The sequence below is a fragment of the Dermacentor variabilis genome, unplaced genomic scaffold (genome assembly GCF_050947875.1).
Source record: "Dermacentor variabilis isolate Ectoservices unplaced genomic scaffold, ASM5094787v1 scaffold_16, whole genome shotgun sequence".
NCBI lineage: Eukaryota > Metazoa > Arthropoda > Arachnida > Ixodida > Ixodidae > Dermacentor > Dermacentor variabilis.
Genome location: NW_027460324.1, coordinates 10441300 through 10463068, shown reverse-complemented (window position 1 = coordinate 10463068; position 21769 = coordinate 10441300). Strand labels below are relative to the sequence as shown.

Sequence of the window (21769 nt, the reverse complement as noted above, 5' to 3'; positions counted from 1 at the left end):
AATGTTGTTTTGGGGCAACTTATTTCTGTATCATGCTCATTACTTCTGACGCCCTGACACATAGGGGCCAGAAGCAAAGCTCGTGATTTTCCCCCCAGCCACGATGTTGGCACAACAGCCAAGCTGTCATTTTCCTGAGGAAACTTCACAACCCTATATGGTTTGGGCATCCTGCATAGACAAACCAGTTGAGCAGGCGAGCAGCGGGTTGTACCGATTTCATTCACTCACAAAGCACTGTGCGAGTCAAAATACAGGCCCAGAATGCTGCTGCAATAACACTCAGGCTAGAACTTTGCAGTAAGAGTTCAATATCTAATGAGATGAGGAATTGAGGGGACCAATCAAATATGAAGCCAGCAGACAATAAAGCAAAGGAATGGAAAGAAAGGAAGAAAGCGTAAAAGAAATTGTGCATTTTGATTTAAATGTAGAAATTATAAGGAAAAGGGGAATGAGTGTGGACAAGAAGGCAAATGGACAATGTTGGAAACAAACCCACCAGCTCCCACATACACTGCTGTAATATTTGTGCTGTGGCAATTATCCTCCCATCCACTTATTTTGGTGTTTGTTCTTGTGTACAAAATGCGGCAATGGAGTTTTAGCCAGCACCGTTTCAGGTCATGGCAGCAGACGAAGCATATGCTGTTTTAACTACAGGAACAATTTAGTAAAAGAAACTTAGGAGCACGCACCTGGTAATGCAGATGTGGTTTCGGCTGCCATCAGCAGTAAGTTTCCTGTTCATCAACATTAATTTCTCATTATACTTATTCATCTACATTAAAAACAAGAACCATTTGCCTGTTGGCTTCATTATGTTCTGCGAGGAAACAGACGATGTAGGTATCAGTCATGGGAGCAATATTTGTAAAAGTGGTGCTTCGTAATTCCTCGCTGGAGAAATAGTGAATTTGCATCTCCATAGAGCAACCCATGAGTCCCTAGAGAAATCCCCCTGTACTACAGACCCCTTAACCCGAGCGAGTTCTCAAAGCAGACATAACACACTCCCAAGTTCATATACATTGAAGTTGATAATAAGTACCATCACAGCTGCAGAAAATTACTGGGCAACTACAGAATGCAAACCAGGCTTGCCTCAGGTTAGAAGATGAAGCAACACCTTATCCTGAACACAATAGGCAATTTGAATCGGAAGGCAGCTACACTAAAATGCTGTTCTCAGAACAAAATAAACTTCTTAACTGACCTATCTGCATTTCTTTTATGAAAAAAAGACAGAATGCACCATTGTCTGCATAAGTACATACCTCTATTGAATTGTGACTTATTCATGATCTGAAATGCTTTGTTATTGCATGTTAACAACCCATAGTACGACAGATAATCCTTGTCACTCTGAGAGACAAGTGCAGCCAAGCTAGGTCTGGAACAGAATCCAATTTCTGAATCAGACTTTGGGAAAAAGTAAACTCAGAAGTAAGGCTCTAATTGCAGAACAATGGCCAGCACCTCATTTGAACACCCCAGACACTTGATGCAGAAATCTATTGTGCGAATGAGCTTTTGGCGGTGAAAGCTTTTGTCGTGCAGGAAAGCGAAGTTGCCAGCTTTGCAAAGTGTTGATGCTGTATTATCCACATTCCGCGAAATGGCCTTTCAAATGGATTTCCACTGTATGTCCCATACTTGTAATGAAATGTAGCAGTGAATGCAATGAACAGACATGTCGGGTTTGCAAAGGATGAAAATCGCCTGTGTGGTAGCGCGACTGTACCGAAGAAGAAATTGGTGTGCAAGTTAGCTACATAATTACTTCTACTTATGTAAGCCACCTTCTAAACTTGCTGCGAAGCGGGTTTACACTGCTGCAAATTATCTCACAATTTCTGCCCAAGGATGCTGGCAAGACATCAGCACCTCGTCTAGCGTGCCAGTGTTCGCATACAGTTGGCACGAGTATAAGGAGCCATTCTATGCCTAGTCTCCGTGTCGAGTACGGGGCACGCTGCAATTTTGATAAGTTTTTTCTTCTATGCAGTGAATCTGTTTCAGAGGTTTCGCTAAAGGGTACATTGGATTCCACAAGCCGTCCGCTATTTTCATGCGCCGTTTGATTAATATAATCCATCCACGGCATAAGGCTGGAGCTTTCTGTGCAAGCATGCGAAATTGGCCGTTTTATGAGGCACGTATCCTTTCGCACGACGTAATTCTCGTCTCCCATGAAGAATAAAGCTAGCGGAAGCTGGTGAACATGTTTTCTCTAAGTTGTGAACAACACGTGGCTGAAACATATGTCTGAAGCGAAATGGTACATTCTTACCTCATTTTGTGGCACTAAACCATACCACTCGTACGGGACGAACAGTGATCACTAAGGAAGACTTTTGGATTATTTTTCAGCTGCATTACTGTTCGCATAGAACTCATGTGGCTTTCTTTTTACCACCACCGCAGGAGCAGCGTCGGAATCGCTCGTGATACGACTCATTTATTTCCTGGCCGACACGGTTGCGTGTAGACTCTGCTGCCCTAAAAGATGCCAGAGATGACATGTGGCCGGGTGGCACTCGCAGATCCCTGAGAGACCTCATTCAAGATCTGGTGTAGCTATTTTGCGCAAGTTGTGCATCAATTATACGCTGAATGTCTTTCTGCGATTCAAAAGAGCGCTCTACCCAATGCCATTCCGGAGTATTGCACATGTGAACATGATCCGAGCTCATCTCGATATCACATAGTACGCGACCGATCACCTGGCCACACGTGTGCTCGCTGCATATTAGGCGCGTGCCGTTAACTACGCACATACTCGCATACGACGTTGACCCGTAGATGAGGATGCATATAAGGTACAATCCCGACAAGAAAAACCTCGTATTAAAAAAAAGAATAAAAAATGCGTACTTACGTGCACGTTGGGAACAAAGCAAGGCTACGGCAAGGCTGTCGGTGGCGATGGCGCGACGATGTCCGGGACTACAGTGCAGTAGAACCTATCCGGGACGACAGACGATAGGAGAGAGAAAACCGGGGAACCGACGTTCTCTTATAGCGCTGAAATTTATTGGCTTCACTATGCGCCACCTCACGAATCTCCAGTGCAAAAGTATATTATTACTTCATGAAATACGGCTCGTCATACGCAATGAAAACAAGCGCACCGGGAAGTGCGTTCGAGTCGCGTGGGTCGCACCAGAATCATAGAATGACAAAACGAAAAAGTGTAATAATCGTTGTATTAATCCGATCCACAATCCAGCTTTCCGTGGCGGCTTCGCTACGGTTCGTAGGTGGTGTAGGTGAATCGATTCATCTGCACCAGTTGGCGAAGTGCTGCACCTCGCCGTTCGTTACAAAATGTGCAGAAAAAGCGCAGAGCTGATTCGCGATTATATTGCGCCCTCTCTACGCTCTCTACTGTCGACGGCAGCTTCGTCCAGACGTACAGGTGCGAAGCAGCGGCGCAGCGGACGACATAGCCCATATGCGCAGGCGCCGTTAAAAGCCCGCATACGGGCATCTGCCGTGTCTACACAATCGCGGGTGTATGAACGCCTCAGAAGCTGATCATACCAGAAGTTCAGGACCTTTCAAACTTATGCACTCTGGGCACATTAGTCGGACAGAACGCCTGCACCGCGTCTGCACCTTGTCATTCGTTTCGAGTGTCGCACTGTGCCTGCACCGCAGAAATGGAGCTCCGAATTTCTCGTGAATCGATGTGAACTGGTTCACAGTGGTGCGGGCGAATCAAACGGACCTTTAACGATTCGGCTCGGCTCATGTGCTAGCTGCTCGGCTGCTCGTTCCTGTGACTCACTGACTGCCCCACTGCGCTGCTGCAGTCCACGCCTTCGCCTCGCTGTCGTTTGCGTTTTTTGGCACGGGTTGCAGCATTTCGGCTTGGGCTTCTGACTCGTCTCTTTCGCACACCATGTCTTCCAAGTGGAGAAAATGTAGATTCGTAAGAAAGGAATACGACAATATATTGAATGAAATAGGATTCGCGCGGCGTGTTGCTGGGCCTTCATCGGGTTCCCTGTCCAACGACAAAGCTGCAAGCACCACCTTTACGGACAGTGCTCGCGTAGCGCCACTTTCGCCTCCGAAGCTGGGAAGCAGCAGGCAATCGGGAAATTCAATTTTGACAGACGACGGTGGTGAGCTTCCACTCAAACTGTTGAACGAGCAGTCGGGAAGCGAAGCCTTTGTCAACGGCTTCTGCGGACAAGGTGCACCTTTTGTTAAAGAATTCCAATCAGAAATTCTGGATATATCTTCACGCCAGCACAGCTACTCTGATAGTAGCTCAAGTGACAAAGGTAGTCTCCAACGTAGCCAATCTTGGGATGAGTCTCATGACTTTGTTGCTTTAGACAGGTACATGGGGCCAGATGAGGGAATAGCGCTCACTTGTAGCGCAGCGCTGTCTCATGTATCTCCGGAACAAATGACAGCAAGTGAAGAGTTTGCTGTCATTGCTTCCAAACATAATAGGACTCATGCATGAATTAACAATGTCCTCGATTTCTGCCGTCGTAGAGGCTTCTATGACATTCCAAAGGATGCTAGGACAGTTTTGAGAACTGAGCGCAAAGCTCCGATGGGGCAGAATAGATCTTTTGTGGACTTTGCCCATGCAGCAGGAATTCGTCAAGTGTTGCCGCCGGGCCAAGTAGTTCCAAGTGAACTGAAGCTACACGTCAACATCGATGGACTCCCTCTTTACAGAAGTAGCCAGTTTGCCTTTTGGCCCATTTTGTGCCGCATTACAAATGTGGAGGCATCACCACAATTTGTTGTGTGTATTGTGGTGCAGAGAAACGACCATGTCTGCAGGATTATCTAGAGCCATTTGTGCGAGAGGTCTCGGAGCTTGCGTCTGAAGGGTTAAGCATAGGAAATGTTCGAGTACAGGTGAGCATTGAAGCCATGGTGTCCGATGCTCTAGCAAGGAGCTACGTGAAATGTATTGTTGGCCACACTGGCTATTATGCGTGTGAGCGATGCAACCAAAAAGGGCGGCACATTGAAAACGGGGTCACATTTCCCAAACTGCACGCACCAACACGAACGAATCCATCATTTTGATCTCAAGAGAACAAGCGCCACTATTCTAGTTTTTCACCATTCCTATCGCTTGATGTCGACATGATTGCATTTTTCCCATCTGAATACATGCACCTCGTTTGCCTGGGAGTCATGCCACGACTCTTAAGGAATTGGGTATGCCAAGGCCACAGTAATAGATTGAGCAGACTGTATCGTTGCCAACTAAATGAAAGCCTGCGAGAAGCATTCAAAGCATTTCCAACATATTTCCTGCGAAAGCCAAGGGAACTTGATCGTTAGAAGGCAACAGAGTTTTGGGGATTCCTCCTTTATGTGAGGTCTGTTGTCCTAACGCCTCTTCTGCCTCTATCACACTACAAACATTTTCTAATGTTTCATGTAGCTATCAGAATTTTAGCATCACCTCAGTACTACTGTGATTGATTGATGATTGATGTTTAATGGCGCAAGGGCCAGGTATGGCCAAAGAGCGCCATGTCCTTGGTGATGAATTCGCTGCGTAATTATGAGTTCAATGAACTTGGTGTGACGTGGCTGTAAAGGGGCCTTAACATAGTTGTGCTAAAGTGAGTAAAATTTGCATAATAAGATTACGGCGATGACGTATGACGTGTGCTATGAACATTAAGATGCATTTAAGAAAGATAATACGATGTGTAAGAATATACCAGGTCATAAGATATGCTAGAGCACTACTGCCTCCTTAGAACCCTTGAGACACAAGGGCATGGAGGCATGTGCTATAAAGTGCATCTATCCCAGCGCCATCCTCTAAAGAGAGGAAGCGCCACAAATGCATGGGACTAATAACATGTAAGACCACATTCCTTAGGAAACCTAGAACTGTGTCTCTATTAAAAAAGGGCTCTGGAACGAGGAACATTACAGGATGAAGAGGAATGTGCTGCCTGTATGCTAAGGAAAAATGTCTCATTCTTTCAGAATCGGCTTCCCGACACTCCAGGAGGACGTGGTGCACAGTCAGCCTCTCCCCGCATCTACCACAGGTTGGAAGTTCACTTCCAGTAAGCACATAATTATGGGTACCAAATGTGTGTCCTATTTTGAGGCGACAGAATAGGACATCTGGGGCGCGATCTTGTACGCGTTCCAAAATAGAACGGACCGCCTCCGTTCTAAACGTCACGAAATAGGCGGTTCGCAGTGTTCGCGAGAACGAGAGGAAGCAAACAGCCAATGAGCGAAGTGGAAGCCTGCGTCACGCTTTTGACGTCTGCTTGGGGACCGTATAATATATTGAGAAGCGTTTGCAACCTGTTGAGAAATATTTTGCTATTATGAGTGAGTAGCAAAATGTGTTGGTGTTGCTTTTCAAAGATTCAATTTGGAATGCAAAACGACTGAAACAAAATATTGCGGTTAATGTCTTCAACTGGCGCTAGGTGGTGTCGCAGTTTTGCGAAACGTTTAGTGATGGCGCTAGCTACCACCACGTTTCAAGCACACGGCGCGAATTTTGAAGCGGTTGGTTTAGTCGTTCAGTTGAAGCCATGGCGCTTAATGTAGAAGCACCGGCGAAGGGGCAGCGCGTGTCGGAGGCTCAGAAGGAGACGGTGGTCGCCTTCATGCAAGAGCATCCCCAGCTGGCTATAAGATCCAGCGAGCTGGGGCCACGCTTCACTGCTGGCGACCGCCGACGGCTGTGGCAGCAGCTAGCCGACCAGCTCAACACGCAAGGCCCCGTCGTGAAAACCGTCGAGCAGTGGCAAGAGTGGTGGCGGAAGCAAGTCTTCGAGGCCCGCCGCAACGCTGCCGCACTTGCCCAAGAACAAAGGTGAGTGACCGTCCAATGGCCTGGGCGATTTGTCCTTCGACATTGGCGTGTATTTTCAGAAAAACAGGAGGGGGGCGGCTGCATGGCTTCCATGGCAGAGTACTGCAGCTCACCGGGACGGTCCGCCTCCACGGCGTGACCGACCTCCCCTACCAAGAGGTAAGCACACTGCCGCCGTAACATCATGGGTTCCTGAATGGTGCCGGTTTAGAGTTTGCCATTATCTGTAAGTGCTTCATTTAGCACAACGCAACACCGTTGGTGAACAGGAAAATAGCGTAGGAGAGAATGGAAAAGCAGGTATGTTAATCAACTAGAATCTCAGTTGGCTGCGTTTTCGGGAAAAGGGGGGTTAAGTGATTAACACAGAATTAAAATGCCTTCACGGAAGTGCACGAGGACGGTAACACATGGGATCATTAAGCACTCAATAATTGCACAATATTTTCGCAAATTAGTACGAAAACTTGTAACATAGGCATTGTAACGAATAGCCACGCTTACGACATTTTCCAGCAGGCTGACGTCCCCACCTATGCGATGGAAGTCGTCGTCGAAGACGAGGCTGCGGGCGTGAGCACAGCGACACGTAAGCATCAGAGGAATTAGTGTTTTAATTATCGCCAAGTGTGTGTGCACTTCGTAAACATTAATGTGTTTACTCTACAGCGGCAGAGGATCCACCGCGCGGCGCGGCGCCTGCCGAAAGGGTGGCCGCTGCACCTGGTAAGTTATTGATCCTCAAGCTGTTAAATAAAATGAGCTCTTGTATTTTATTGAACTAGCCCAATAAGCCATAACATGGCCATAGCCACTTTTATTGGTACCATAAAATGCTGTGTGCTTTCAGTGTTGCAGCACCCTGTTCGGCCACCACGTCGACAGCGACCGCGACGGGTGGATACCCTGACTACGATGTCGTCGCAGTGCGCCCGCAGCCTGGAACAGGGCGACGAGGTGCTGCAGGTTGGTAGGCCCTTTGGTGTCATTTTACATGAAGGACATAAATATTCTTTATGCTTTGTTATAAGTAAATCATGAATCTGAAAAACAAACCAGCTTGGGATGTAAACAAGAAATATGCGTTGTATAGAGGGCTCGGTAACGTATCTTGCCAACGATCAGCCGCCGGACGAAAGGTTGGTTAGCCCTGAAAAGGGCTGTTTGGTGGTGAGAGATGCATTAGAATAGATGACGGAAGAGTAGTTCCAGCAGGTCTTTGTCTGTCCTAACGAAGAAGGTATAGCTTGTACGCGAAGCTTGACACAGCCAAAGAATGCCATCAGGCCTGTGGCTCTTCAGCAGAGAGGGAATCGTTTGCACGTTGCAATTATCACAACAGCAGCTTGCAGCCGTGAGCTGGTTGCTAGCAATCAGCAACTGATGCGAACAGTTCCACCATAATTATTCATTCCAGGTGGTGCGCAGAATCGAGGCTTCCACAACCCGCCTCGCTGTCGCGGCAGAACGGACGGCAGCAGCCCAGGAGGGGATCATGGAACAGGTGCGCGCCATAGCGCAGGACATCGCTGAGCACCTGCAGCAAGCGAGAAATTAATTTATTTTATTCATTTGTTTCACCAGTTCCGTTTGTTTTGTTTATTTATTGTTTGAGTTTCCTTTGAGTAATAGAGGATTTTTTGGTTGAGAGGTGCAATGCGCGCGCCCATTTTTGTTCTGTTTGAGTTTCCTTTGAGTAATAGAGGAGGATTTTTTGGTTGAGAGGTGCAATGCGCGCACCCATTTTTGTTCTGTTGTATTTGCCTCTTTCTATTTATGCTTATCCAGCTGCAATGCCAGCGTGCTTTTTTTATTTACACATTTCGGAGGCGCCTAGTCATTCACACTGGAATCGTTACAAATAGTTGTCAATTTCTGCGTATGGGTTTTCTACTGCGATATTTATATTGCTTCACTGTGTTGTAGCTTACTGCACTCATTATGAAGCGTTACCGCATAGTGTTTGCACTGTGATATTTTCATTTCGGCACAGTGAGGCTAAGGTGCAACGACTACAATGTCGTCTTTATTCCGAAGCACCAAACTAGTCACTCTTTAAGTTGCATAGTTTCACAAATGAAAATGACCATCATTATTGCACCACACCAGTGATTGGTTTCCTCTAGTCTTCGTTCCAAGGGAGTCATTGCAAGAATAACTTTCACGCGTGACACTTTCTGGGTGCTGTGAGATTGTAGAGCCAATTATTCATGTTTTATGTAACATGTTTTATCACAGCTGGCAAGTGCACTCACCTTTTTACAATTATGATTCACCTGTTGTTTAGCATCGCACTACAATTGCTGCCGAGAAATGAATGCTTCTAGTCAGTGACTCATAACACTGACAAGGGAATGGACATACCTGGGATAGTCATTCTTTCTTGCAAGGTCACGTAAATGTAACTGCAAGTTTTACATGCTTGGTGAAAACGAATTGTGTGATGCTGATGTTGCAATGTTGTCACATGCTTTGCTACCTGAAGCATGTTGTACTACAAGGTTTGTGATGTACTTGTCATCATAGAGTGTGATAAAGTTGACCTATTTTTTTGCGCTTTTGCGTTAATTTACATCTACGCATTTGGACATGCTGTGACGAGTGTGATGATGTCACTACACTCGGCGTTACATTTTGTTTGTGTTTGAATCCGCATTCATTACGCGTTACTTGCTTGCCTCGCCTGCGTATTCATGCTTGCACAGAAGTTTTCATACACCTAGCACAAGAGATGGCTAGCAAGCATATTGCCTCACTCCTACCAACGTACACTGAGCGTCAAAATGCACAGGATGCGGCGGTTGCGTTCATTCTGATGTGTTTTATGAACATTTTTCGCACCTTTTGCTGATGGTGACCATGAGTACAGAGTGCCAATCATATGTATTGCTTCCACCAAGTCTGTCATGACTACGATGGGTCAGGGGATGTTTTTATTTCATATTTCATGTGATATTTAAAGAAAAGGCTGCACTTTCACGTTGCTACGGCGTTTCATGTTCCACTAGGAAAGAAGTAATTTGTGATGTGCATATTGCATAAGACAATGCTAGCTTGGGAGCAGCAGCGAATGCAGTTCTTCACAGATGAAGGGGCATGAAGCATTGCCTTACACTGCTTCGCGAGTACTACTGTTAATAAGTGGAAGCCTTGGAGACTCTTGCATAGTGACGAGGGTACAATTGTTTCCACGGCTGGGGCATTCTATTTAAAGGATTGTTTGTATAAGTGTACTTCATCAACATCATCCTGGTTACGCTCACTGCAGGGCAAAGGCCTCTCCCATACTTCTCCAAATACCCCGGTCATGTAGTCCCTGCAAACTTCTTAATCTCATCCGCCCACCTAACTTTCTGCCACCCCCTGCTACACTTCCCTTCCCTTGGAATCCATTCCGTAACTCTTAATGACCATCGGTTATCTCCGCTCCTCATTACGTGTCCTGCCCATGCCCATTTGTTTTTCTTGATTTCAACTAAGATATCATTAACTCGTGATTGTTCCCTCACCCAATCAGCTCTTTTCTTATCCCTTAACGTTACACCTATCATTCTTCTTTCCATAGCTCGTTGCGTCGTCCTCAATTTAAGTAGAACCCTTTTCGTAAGCCTCCAGGTTTCTGCCCCGTACGTGAATACTGGTAAGACACAGCTGTTATAAACTTTTCTCTTGAGGGATAATGGCAACCTGCTGTTCATGATCTGAGAATGCCTGCCAAACGCGCCCCAGCCCATTCTAATTCTTCTGATTATTTCAGTCTCGTGATCTGGATCCGCAGTCACTACCTGTCCTAAGTAAATGTATTCCCTTACCACTTCCAGTGCCTCACTACCTATCGTAAACTGCTGTTCTCTTCCGAGACTGTTAAACATTACTTTAGTTTTCTGCAGATTAATTTTTAGATCCACCTTTCTGCTTTGCCTCTCCAGGTCAGTGAGCATGCGTTGCAGCTGCTCCCCTGAGTTACCAAGCAAGGCAATATCATCATCGAATCGCAAGTTACTAAGGTATTCTCCATTAACTCTTATCCCCAATTCTTCCCAATCCAGGTCTCTGAATACCTCCTGTAAACATGCTGTGAATAGCATTGGAGAGATCGTATCTCCCTGCCTGACGCCTTTCTTTATTGGGATTTTGTTGCTTTATTTATGGAGGACTACGGTGGCTGTGGAGCCGCTATAGATATCTTTCAGTATTTTTACATACGGCTCGTCTACACCCTGATACCGCAATGCCTCCATGACTGCTGAGGTTTCGACTGAATCAAACGCTTTCTCGTAATCAATGAAAGCTATATATAAACGTTGGTTATATTCCGCACATTTTTCTATCACCTGATTGATAGTGTGAATATGGTCTATTGTTGAGTAGCCTTCACGGAATCCTGCCTGGTCCTTGGGTTGACGGAAGTCTAAGGTGTTCCTGATTCTATTTGCAATTACCTTAGTAAATACTTTGTAGGCAATGGACAGTAAGCTGATCGGTCTTTGGCGAAACGAAGTGTACTTCGTCTGTGTGTAAATTATCATAATCTGTCGGATGTGTGGATTTGAAACATTGACCATCCGTATGGAGGTGCACTTGTTGTGTATACAAATTTTTCAATGTATTTTCCGCTGTACAAACACAGCCCTGTGATAGCCTAAGGGCACTGCACTTTGTATAAATAAATTATGTATTATGAAAACTCACCATTCCTGTGTCCTTCAGAAAAGGTTGACAACGGCGCTGCGCTGCTGCCTTCCTCTGAGGAACACGTCGTGTGGTGCCAGCACCTGGATGTCTCCTGGCTGCTCTGGCTCCTCAGCTGGTGGCACTTCCCCACCATAATCGTCCGATGTCCAGTCGCCCGCGTCCAAGGCAATGTTATGGAGAGCAACGCATGCATAAATAATTCGCGCTGCTCTATCGGGGCTGTATAGCAGTGTCCGAAAGCGCTGCAAGCAGCGGAACTTGCTTTTCAACACCCCGATACATGTCTCCACAACATTGCGCATGGATGCGTGCTCCTGGTTGTAGTGGCCTTCAGAGGTGGTGCCAGCATGGCTGCCAGGTACCGGAACAAGCAGCCATGGCTCGAGAGGGTATCCTGAGTCTCCTATTACAGAAAGTGAGAGCTGAGTGCTCTGCCCTAGTTAGGGGTACGCATTACGAATACTAACCAAGCAGATACTCGCCAGGCTGCAGTTGTGCGGCTAGGCGTGCACGCAGCGGGTTATGCTGCCACACCCAAGAGTCATGGCACGAACCAGGGAACCGGGGGTCCACAACAAGAATGCGAAGTTCCGCGTTGCACATCTGCAATGGGGAGCAATACAAAATAGCGCTGCAGGTACGTTCAAAATCCGTTTTGCCATTCATATGCACAAAAGAATACACGTACGCTGGTACAAGTAGCAGACTGTTTCAGCCATAGGCGTGCACAGGGTCTTGCAATTGGGGGGGGGGGCAATGCGCCCCCCTTATGTGGACGCCTATGGTTCGCACTAATTGATAGCTAAATGAAAACTCGAGGCCCGATATTGCGCAAGAACCCCCATACGAGCCAAAGCCAGCCCATGTAATGGTTGTAAGTACTTCCGTGTTCAAAATGCTTCCATCGTGTCTTCCCTACAGTGTATCCATTTCTGCTACGACTGCTGCCCATTTAAAACACAATTTTGGAACGGCAGACTGATTATGCACAACACATGGCACTCGCCATTACTCCCGACATGTCAGATTTCAACGAGCTCGTAAACAGTTCCCCGCATGTCCTCTTTTAATCGTTACATTACTTGTTATGCCAGCTTGGACATTAAACTGAACAATTGCAACTATGGGCGAGTAAAAATGGCGACAACAGTTTGAAGTAAAACATTCCAACGGTACTTACGACCATGACGTTTAGGGCGTAATAAGCCTTTCTCGACATGAAGCTCGCCGTGTCGGCCGGGCTGAGTCCCTCTGGCTTCATGATGGCGATCAGCGTGCCGTCGACGCACGCTAGCACGCCTGGGATGGCGCCGCGTCGCGCGAACGCCGCCTTAGCCTCATCCTTGGCAGACGGTGCGAAGGGAAAGTCCACCAACTTTCTCCGGGCAGACACGGAAATGATGGCCTCCGTCACGTCGTGAATGGTGCTGCGCACGGCCGACTGTGCCATGCCTACGTGTTCCTCGCGACCAACGCTCCTCTGGAAGCTTCCGGTGCCGAAGAATCGCAGCGCGCACAACACGTTCCTTTCTGTGGAAAGGCCACTGGCTCACTGGCATCCAATGATAGGGTCAAGCTGTTCGCACAAGCTACGCATTGTTCGTTTGGACAGACGAAAATACTGCTGGAACTCTTCTTCCGTCAACTCTTCAAATGCATCATCTACCTCGGGTCGTCGTCTCTGCGCGACTGCAGCAGCCGCACAGGCGACACGAAAAGGCACGGCAGAGAAAAACGCCATCTTCTCCAACTGTTGGGAGCGCGGAATCGGATTGAACCGGATACGAAAGATGCTAACTGTCCCAAGAACTTACGTTCTAATCCAAGCCAAGCCGTCTGGTAGCCGTTCTAATCCGTTCTATCGCTCCGGACGGACTCTCCGTCCGTTCCGTGGCGTTCGTCCGTTAGCAGACGACACGGAATGATTATGAGCAGCAAGACGTCACGGCTCACGTGACAATTGACGTCATGGCATTCGTCGCGGTTCAAATTGACCAATCGTGTGCGGCTCGATGGAACGGACCGCCTCCGTTCTATTTTGGAACGCGTGCAAGATCGCACCCCTGTTCGCCGAGATCATGTTGGGGAGGGCCAAAAACCTAACTGGGGCTTTATAACGTGCAGTTTGTTATATGTTTGCGCGTCCCACGTGCACTGCCAGTGATTTCGCAGTTTATTTCGTAAGAAAGGCCTCAGATCTATGACAGGCACATCAGCGGTAGGGTTAACAGCTTGCGATGTGATTGACGTGGCCATCTTGTCCGCGAGAACATTACCTTCGTTTCCCCTATGGCCAGGGACCCAGCATATTATGATATTCTGGTTAGATGAGTACGCTTTACACAATACCGAATACAGTTCATTGAATACGGGATTTTTATGTTTGTAGAGTGAGATTAAGGCCTTCACGACGCTTAGAGAGTCTGTATAGATCGCTGCTTTTGGAAGTTTTGATCTTATATGCTTCAAATCAGAGAGTAATGCGTAGAGAGTAATGCGTAGGCCTCGGCCGTAAAGATGCTTGTTTCCGGATGCAGTACATCGGATTCCGAGAAGGATGGGCCGACGGCTGCATAGGATACCCCGGCATTTGATTTCGAAGCGTCTGTGTAGAACTCTGCGCAGGAGCGCTTGTACTGTAGTTCTAGGAAATACATCCGGATTTCGGCCTCAGGAGCGTGCTTTGTAACTTTTCTAAAGGACATGTCACATTGTATCACCTGCCACTCCCAAGGAGGTAAGAGCTTGGTTAGGTGCATTGAGCGATGCTCGAGGAGTGGGACATGCATTTCATCGCTAAGCTCCTTCACACGCAACGAGAAAGGCTGTGTTATGGAGGGACGATTGCTGAAAGGTGTAGCGCACGTCATATCGGTAACGGTATCAAAACGTGCATGTTCAGGATTAGAGCATACTTTAAGGAAATCTGTAAAGCTGATGTATGGTCTCTGTAGGTGGAGAGACCATTCATTCGATTCGGCATTTCAAAAAGTTTTCAATCGGGCTTGTTCTGAAAGCGCCGGTGGCTAAACGGATACCCAGATGGTGAACAGGATCTAGCATCTTTAGCGCGCTCGGGGCGGCAGAGTAATATACCACGGCACCATAATCTAATCGTGACCGGATGAGGCTCTTATGCAGATTCATTAGGCACTTCCTGTCCCTACCCCACGTAGTCTGAGATAGAAGTTTCATTTGGTTCATTGTTTTCAGACACTTCTCTTTGAGACGTTAATTGTATGGGACGAAAGTGAGTGTATTGTCAAGTATAACGACTAGAAATTTGTGCTCTTTGTTTACAGGTATCTGTTGTCCACACAGTTCTAAGCAAGGATCCGGAACCAGGCCTCTCATTCTTGTAAACAAAACGCATGAACTCTTATGAGGATTGATTTTAAATCCATTTTTGTCGGCCCATCCTGACACCTTGTTCAAACCATGCTGTACCTGTCTCTCGCACAACCTATTTGAATGTCGTCCACATAGGGGGAATACAAAATGGCCGGTGGTAAGGAAGCACGAAGTGTTGTCATCTTAACAATAAAGAGTGTGCAACTGAGCACGCCACCCTGGGGTACACCAGTTTCTTGTGTAAAAGGACATGACAGCACATTGCCAACTTTTACCCGGAAGGTGCGATTGGGTAAGTAGCTTTTTATTGCGTTTAGCATATTACCATGAATGCCCATTTCCGATAAGTCTCGAAAGATCCCGTATCGCCACGTTGTGTCATACGCCTTTTCCATATCAAGAAATACAGATAATAAGAACTGTTTATGTATAAATGCGTCCCGGATATTTCCTTCAATATGTACAAGATGGTCGGTTGTGGAGCGCCCTTCTCGCAAACCACACTGATAGGGATCAAGCATTTTGTTCTCTTCAAGGGAATGGATGTTTCGCCAATTTATCATTTTTTCAAATACCTTACACATGCAACTGTCAGGGGTATCGGGCGGTAACTTGCCACTGAGGAAGGATCTTTGCCTTGTTCTAAAACAGGGACCACAATGGCTTCTTTCCATGCGGTCGGAAGGTACCAGGTAGTGTTGAAAAGTGTAAGTACTGTAACTTTCATGTCATCGTGTAAGTTTTTCAGCATTTCATACACGATTCTGTCAGATCCCGGTACAGAGCTCTTGCATGCGCTGAAGGCAGCTCTCAACTCTGCAATACTAAAGGGGCGGTTGAACGGTTCATTCTGTCGACATTTTCTTATGAGTGGCTTACATTCTTCTCTTTGTTTATATTTCTGAAAGGATTGCGAGTAATGGTTGGCACTTGACACGCTCTCAAAGTGCTCCCCAGGTTAGTCCGCCTGATCTTGTAGGGTATCGTCTTGTGCGTTTACCAAAGGGAGTGACTATGCTTGTCGCCCTCTTATCCTATTGACCCTATTGCAGGCTTTGGCCTCATCAGTAAACGAGTTGATACGCGATAGAAACTTCTGCCAACTTTCTCGTCTGGCCTGTCGGAGGGTTCGCCTGCCTTGGGATTTTACTTTTGAAAGTTGCTAAGATTCTCCGCAGTGGGAGAAGCGCGTTGCAAGCCCCACGCCCTGTTCTGTTTTTTACGAGCGATCTTACAATCGTCGTTCTACCACGGGACACGCCGTTTGCACGCCAAGCCATTTATTTCTGATATGCATTGAGATGCGACATCTATTATGAATGCTGTAAAAAACTCGACTGCAGCATCAATTCCTAACGTAGACAGGTCAGCCCATGAGATACTGGTGAGAGGTCTAAATTTCTCAATCTCAACTTAGGAGCGTGTGGTGGATATTCGTTTTCTTTAGGTGATCTTAGCAGTATAGGCGGCGTGCACGCCGATGGCCGCGCCACTGGTGGCGGCCTTGCGCGGAACGCACGGGAGAGGAGCGAGCCGCGCGCCGTAGCACGCCGTGGTTTGCTGCGTCGCTGATAGTGCTTCTCCGTCTTATTTGTGTTTTGACAGCAAAATAGGCAACACCCTTCGCATGTGTGGGATGGCCAAAGCTTCCGAAGAATGTCGAAGAAGAATTGTTGCAGAGTGGGGGGCTCAAATACCGGCGAAAACGTGCCGGCGATAGGGTTCTAATTATTCCCCGCAAAGCTTCATCAGCAGGAGCAACGGTGGCAATGGATCGTCGCTTCGGCGCGAAATTTCTTGTTCTCATCCTTTCCTTCGTCGCTTCGGTTTCTTTTATTAATATTTTTTTTTTACTCGATTGTAGTTAGACGCCCAAGCGACGAAGTCCTTCTGCAGTGCGCTACCCGCCGTGGTTGCTCAGTGGCTATGGTGTTGGGCTGCTGAGCACGAGGTCGCGGGATCGAATCCCGGCCACGGCGGCCGCATTTCGATGGGGGCGAAATGCGAAAACACCCGTGTGCTTAGATTTAGGTGCACGTTAAAGAACCCCAGGTGGTCAAAATTTCCGGAGTCCTCCACTACGGCGTGCCTCATAATCAGAAAGTGGTTTTGGCACGTAAAACCCCAAATATTATTATTATTATTCTGCAGTGCAGCATGTGGTTTAAAGGCATTTTGCTAAAGTTCGGAATGCCGTTTGCCGCTTATATTATTTTCCGCTTCTTTACCGCGTTGGGCTAGCTAGGCAGCACGACTGCATGAGCGCATTGTGTTGTACGTTAAAGCTACAGAAGTTTGCAAGAACTCAAATTGTTAGTTTTATGTGGCCCGGTAAATCCTCGCACCAGCTGTCGCGGACTTCATGTTTTTACATCTATTTTATGCGTGGCTTCGCACATGTTTAACTGTTGCTAGTTGCTTCATGCATAACTCTTGATTCTTTTGGGCTGAGAGGTTTTCACCCTGCCTCGTTTGTAAAAGGTATAAATCACACTGTGTCTTATCGGAATGACACCAAGCAAGTGCTTCTTTAACAGCTTTATTCAATTCGTCCGAGGGCATCTTAGATATCGTGGTTTTTTGGGAAATGTGTTTAGAAAATAGGTAGCTGAGGGCGAGAATTGCTAATAGTTGCTGCATATGGTATTTTGGTCCATTTTTCGCTGATCCATTTTTCGCTGAATAGTTCGCGTCACGTTTCGCAAGTCATCACACCTTGATGCTGTCAGAGCAGACTTAACACGCCGAGTGATTTGTTTGTTTCACAACGTAGTCGCTTCTTGCAAGTGAATTTTGTACTCAACTGAATTATTTCTTGTTATGCTTACGCCGCAGAGGACTAAACCCGGCCTTGCCGCCAGCGCAGGATCTAATTTGACTGGCGCTGCTCTGCCTTTAAATATATCATGTGGCACCTCTCTCTAGTAACATTTAAAAAAAGTACTGCAACGTTAGACTATAACTTTGTGCGTTTCCAAGCAGCTCCCTTAGGGAATTTAAAATTGCAAAAACTGCAGCGCGAACGGCAGTTCATCGGCGGTACAGCGCTAACACGCCCTTTTATTAACCCGTGCGTTTGGTGGCTTCGTTGACTACAGTGTACGCGTTTCTATCAATAAATTCGTAATTATTGTTCTTCAGGCGACTTTCACTACACTTATTCGGCGGCGTCACATGTATTCATCGGCAGAAAAATCACAACGGCATATGCAGACATCGCACCGTGCGGATTTGTTATCTAAGTCTGCACCAACGACGGGTGCTTATTATTGAAGTACAGAAGCAGCATTACGGCAAGGGTAGAATTAAAGAAAAAACACGGTCGAGACATCGCATTAGTCAACAAAATTTCGGCTAGTTTACATGAGCTCCACTTCATGTAAATGGTCTTCATGGCGTTTGTCTGCGGGACGCACCTGGCGCGTGTGTGGACCATGTTGCCCCAAACACCGGTAACATCTTGTTCATACCCGCTCCCACAGAGGTCTGCGTCTTCCCTACAGCTGTCACCGCAGAAGAAGCAGTCTGGCGCCCGAACAAAGGACAAATCGCAGCCGCAAACTTCAGTCACCCTTGCTGCAAAGCGTTGTCGTCTGCTACTGCTCCCGCGCGTATTGTTGGAAGCGCCCGCTAAGTGGCTATCAGTGGCGCCTCTATAGGCGGTGCACGAGGCCTATAGGAAAATGGTTGCTGCCGTAAGGGTTGTCGGTAACTTCCCATTCAAGTTCAGGTTGTACAGACGGGAAGACTATGCTAAGATCTATGGAAGAATAGGTTCTGTTTGCAAGAGAGTAATATGTGTGTTCCTTCTTATTCAACAGACATGCACGAAAAGAAAAAAGGAACCGTTCGACAAGACGTCCTCGCGCATCTACACGAGGGTCGCCCCACAGGTAGTTATGTGCATTGAAATCGCCAAGAACAACATAGGGTTCTGGCAATTCATCTATAAAGGACTGAAATTCATGTTTGCTTAGTTTATAATGTGGGGGTATATAAAGTGAGCAAATAGTGATCAGTTTCTTTAGCAGAATCACTCGAGCCGCCACTGCCTCAAGGGCCGTTCGTAGCTGTAAACGTTGACAGGCTATGCTTTTTTGAATTACAATTGCAACACCGCCCGATGATGCGAGAGCATCATCGCGATCTTTGCAGAAAGTAACATACTGTCGAAGAAAGTTTGTGTATTTTGATTTTAGGTGTGTTTCCTGTAAACAGAGCACTTTTGTATTGTGTTTATGGGTGAGTCCTTGCACATCATCAAGATTCCTAAGAAGACATCCGACATTCCATTGAATGATTTGTGTATCCATATTTAAAGTAAATTGGTGCTGTGTTTACGGAAACGGAAGGGATCCTTTAGATTACAGAGCCCTTTCGAGGCCCTGTAGTGGGGGTTTTGCCCTTTCTGAAGCGTTCGAGCGAGTCTCGGCGCTCCTTAGGCGTTTGGTGTGCCTTGAGGACAGGTGTAGTGTCCATTGCCTCCTGTGAGACTCTGGACAAGCGCCCTTACGAGGGCGAGATTTTCCAAGAGAGTCCTGCCCCGGAAGGCAAGACCTCTGCGCCCACCAGCCCAGAGGTCGATGGGGCTCCCTGAGGGATTTGGCTGCGCTGGCCGTTGCCAGCGCTGGAAGGGACCTCAGAGGTTCGGGCAGCCTCGGCTGCGCCCACCTTCGGGGTCAATGTCCCCGTCTGCTGGGTTGGCGGAGCAACGTAAGCTGCAACCGCCGCGGGGCAGATGGCGTAGCTGCCGACTATCTACTTGTGGGTCGGACAGCCGCCGGAGGCTGTTGTGACGCTGCCCCCTGGCGCGCCACATCGGCAAAGGTTTTCTTGGGCAGGTACGATACCCGCCTGCGTGCCTCCTGGAAACTTATGTTTTCCTTTACTTTAGCTGTTATAATTTCCTTTTCTTTTTTCCAGGATGGACACGACCGCGAGTACGCGGCGTCCTCCCCATCACAGTTTACACAGTGGAGAGCATTCTCACAAGCTTCAGGTGTGTGTTCGAGGACACTGCATTTCGCAAATGTTTGGCGGCCTCTGCAGCTCTGCGAGCTGTGACCGAAGCGCTGGCATTTGAAACATCGGAGGGGATTTGGCACGTACGGCCTAACGCGGAGCTTGATGTACCCGGCCTCGATTGACTGGGGCAAGATACTTGATCCAAAAGTAATTATTAGGTGTTTCGTCTGAATCTCTTCACCATCCCGCCTCATCTTAATTCTTCTGACGTTGATCACATTTTGTTCGCTGAAGTCCTCCAGGAGTTCCGCTTCAGTCAGTTCAAGCAAATCATCATCCGACACAACACCGCGATTGGTGTTCATTGTACGGTGCGGGGTTACTGTTATGTGGATCTCCCCAAATGACGCTAGTTTCGGTAGTTTTTCACATTGTTTCAAATCGCGGAAATTCAACAGTAGGTCACCGCTTGCCATCCTGGACACCTTGTAACCTGGACCAAAAATATCAGTCAAGGACTTTGATACAAGGAATGGTGAAATGCCCACCACGGAGCCCAACGAGGGGACGCGGCAGAGCTTGCTTGCAAGTCTGCACGAGGCCAGTCGTACGCCGTCACTATAACCGCATATGGTGTACCCAAGGTTGGATAGCCACACAGGGCTAACCCTTGCCGCCAGGAGAAAGGAAGTAAAAAGAAGAGAGAAGGAGACAGGAAAAGTCAAAAAGTGAGAGATAAAGACGAAGATTCGAGGAGGGAGAGACAGGAAGAGGCGACTACCGATTTCCCCCGGGTGGGTCAGCCCGAGGGTGCCGTCTATGTGAAGCCGAGGCCGAAGAGGTGTGTTGCCTCCGCCGGGGGGCCTTAAAGGTCCAAACACCCAGCGTCGGCTCAACCCCCAGGATCCCCTTTTCCCCAGACACGGCTAAGCCGCATTCGGCTACACGCGGGATGGTCCAACCCTCGTGTGCTCGGGTCCGTGGTGTCGCAACACACCAAACGCCTGCTGACGCAGACGTCCCTGCGGGGGGGTACTACTGTGAATACAATGAATTCGCCAAAGATGCGCTCAGGTACTTTGTTCAAGGGTTTAGTGAGCTATACGGAAAAAAAAACAGCTTGTGTACAATGTGCACTTACTAATTTATCTTGCTGACCAGTGCCGGGACCATGGCCCATTGGATCAGTTTAGTGCATTCCTTTTGAAAGCTACCTTGGACGAATGAAGAAGTTGCTGCGATCCTCCAACAAGCCAATTTCACAGCTAAGTAGGAGAATCTCCGAACTGATGCACTCGTCCAAGAACCAAGTCGAGCAGAAACTACAACTTGTCAAGGCTGGAAACTGCTTCCTGATTGACAGTGCTCCTGTGGTTGTTCTGGAAATAATGGGAGATCACTTCGAGGGTGGGATTTTACCAAATTCCAGGGACTTTTTCAAACTTCCACTCAAGTCGTCTCAGTTGAATATTTGGCGCTTTGACACCTGAAGTAATAGAATTAAGGTCTGGCCTCTTGATGACCTCTGGAATGCTGCTCAGTGCCTGAGGCTTAACTGCTAGCACGGACATGTTGTTGTTCCTCTTTTGCACTTTCACTGAGAGTTTCAGTGGTCGATGGACTTTATTAACCCAAACTGCCATAGTCAGTCATCTGACTGCCATATTGCTATGCCTCCAATGGCCACAATGTCTGTTCTATATGAGGCCGACAGTTGGGCTAGTTGGAATTCAAAGACAGACTTTTTCAAAGAAAAGTTATCCTTTCGTCTCTGCACCTCTTTTCATTTTTCTTATGTGCTGGAACATGTCCATGTCTGTTCTGTTGTCATTGTCGCGAATCACCTATTCAAGCCATGTTCAAGCTATCTGCTTAAAGCATCTTGTCACTAATACATTGAGTAGCACTATTGTCCAG

General features: G+C 47.3%; 1 protein-coding gene and 1 pseudogene across 1 annotated transcript; both read left to right on the top strand.

The window, feature by feature from the left end:
• Positions 1–4357: 4357 nt before the first annotated feature.
• On the top strand, positions 4358–21453 carry LOC142568111 (uncharacterized; annotated as a pseudogene).
• On the top strand, positions 6558–7021 carry LOC142568087 (uncharacterized). Its single transcript, XM_075678182.1, has 2 exons — positions 6558–6841; positions 6901–7021. Exons 1-2 carry the CDS (start codon positions 6558–6560, stop codon positions 7019–7021), a joined length of 405 nt encoding a protein of 134 aa, XP_075534297.1.
• Positions 21454–21769: the final 316 nt, after the last annotated feature.

Coding starts and splice junctions, on each gene's coding strand:
- LOC142568087 (XM_075678182.1), top strand. CDS start 6,558: ATGGCGCTTAATGTAGAAGCACCGGCGAAGGGGCAGCGCGTGTCGGAG. Junction 6,842..6,900: donor GCACTTGCCCAAGAACAAAG/GTGAGTGACCGT, acceptor GTGTATTTTCAG/AAAAACAGGAGGGGGGCGGC.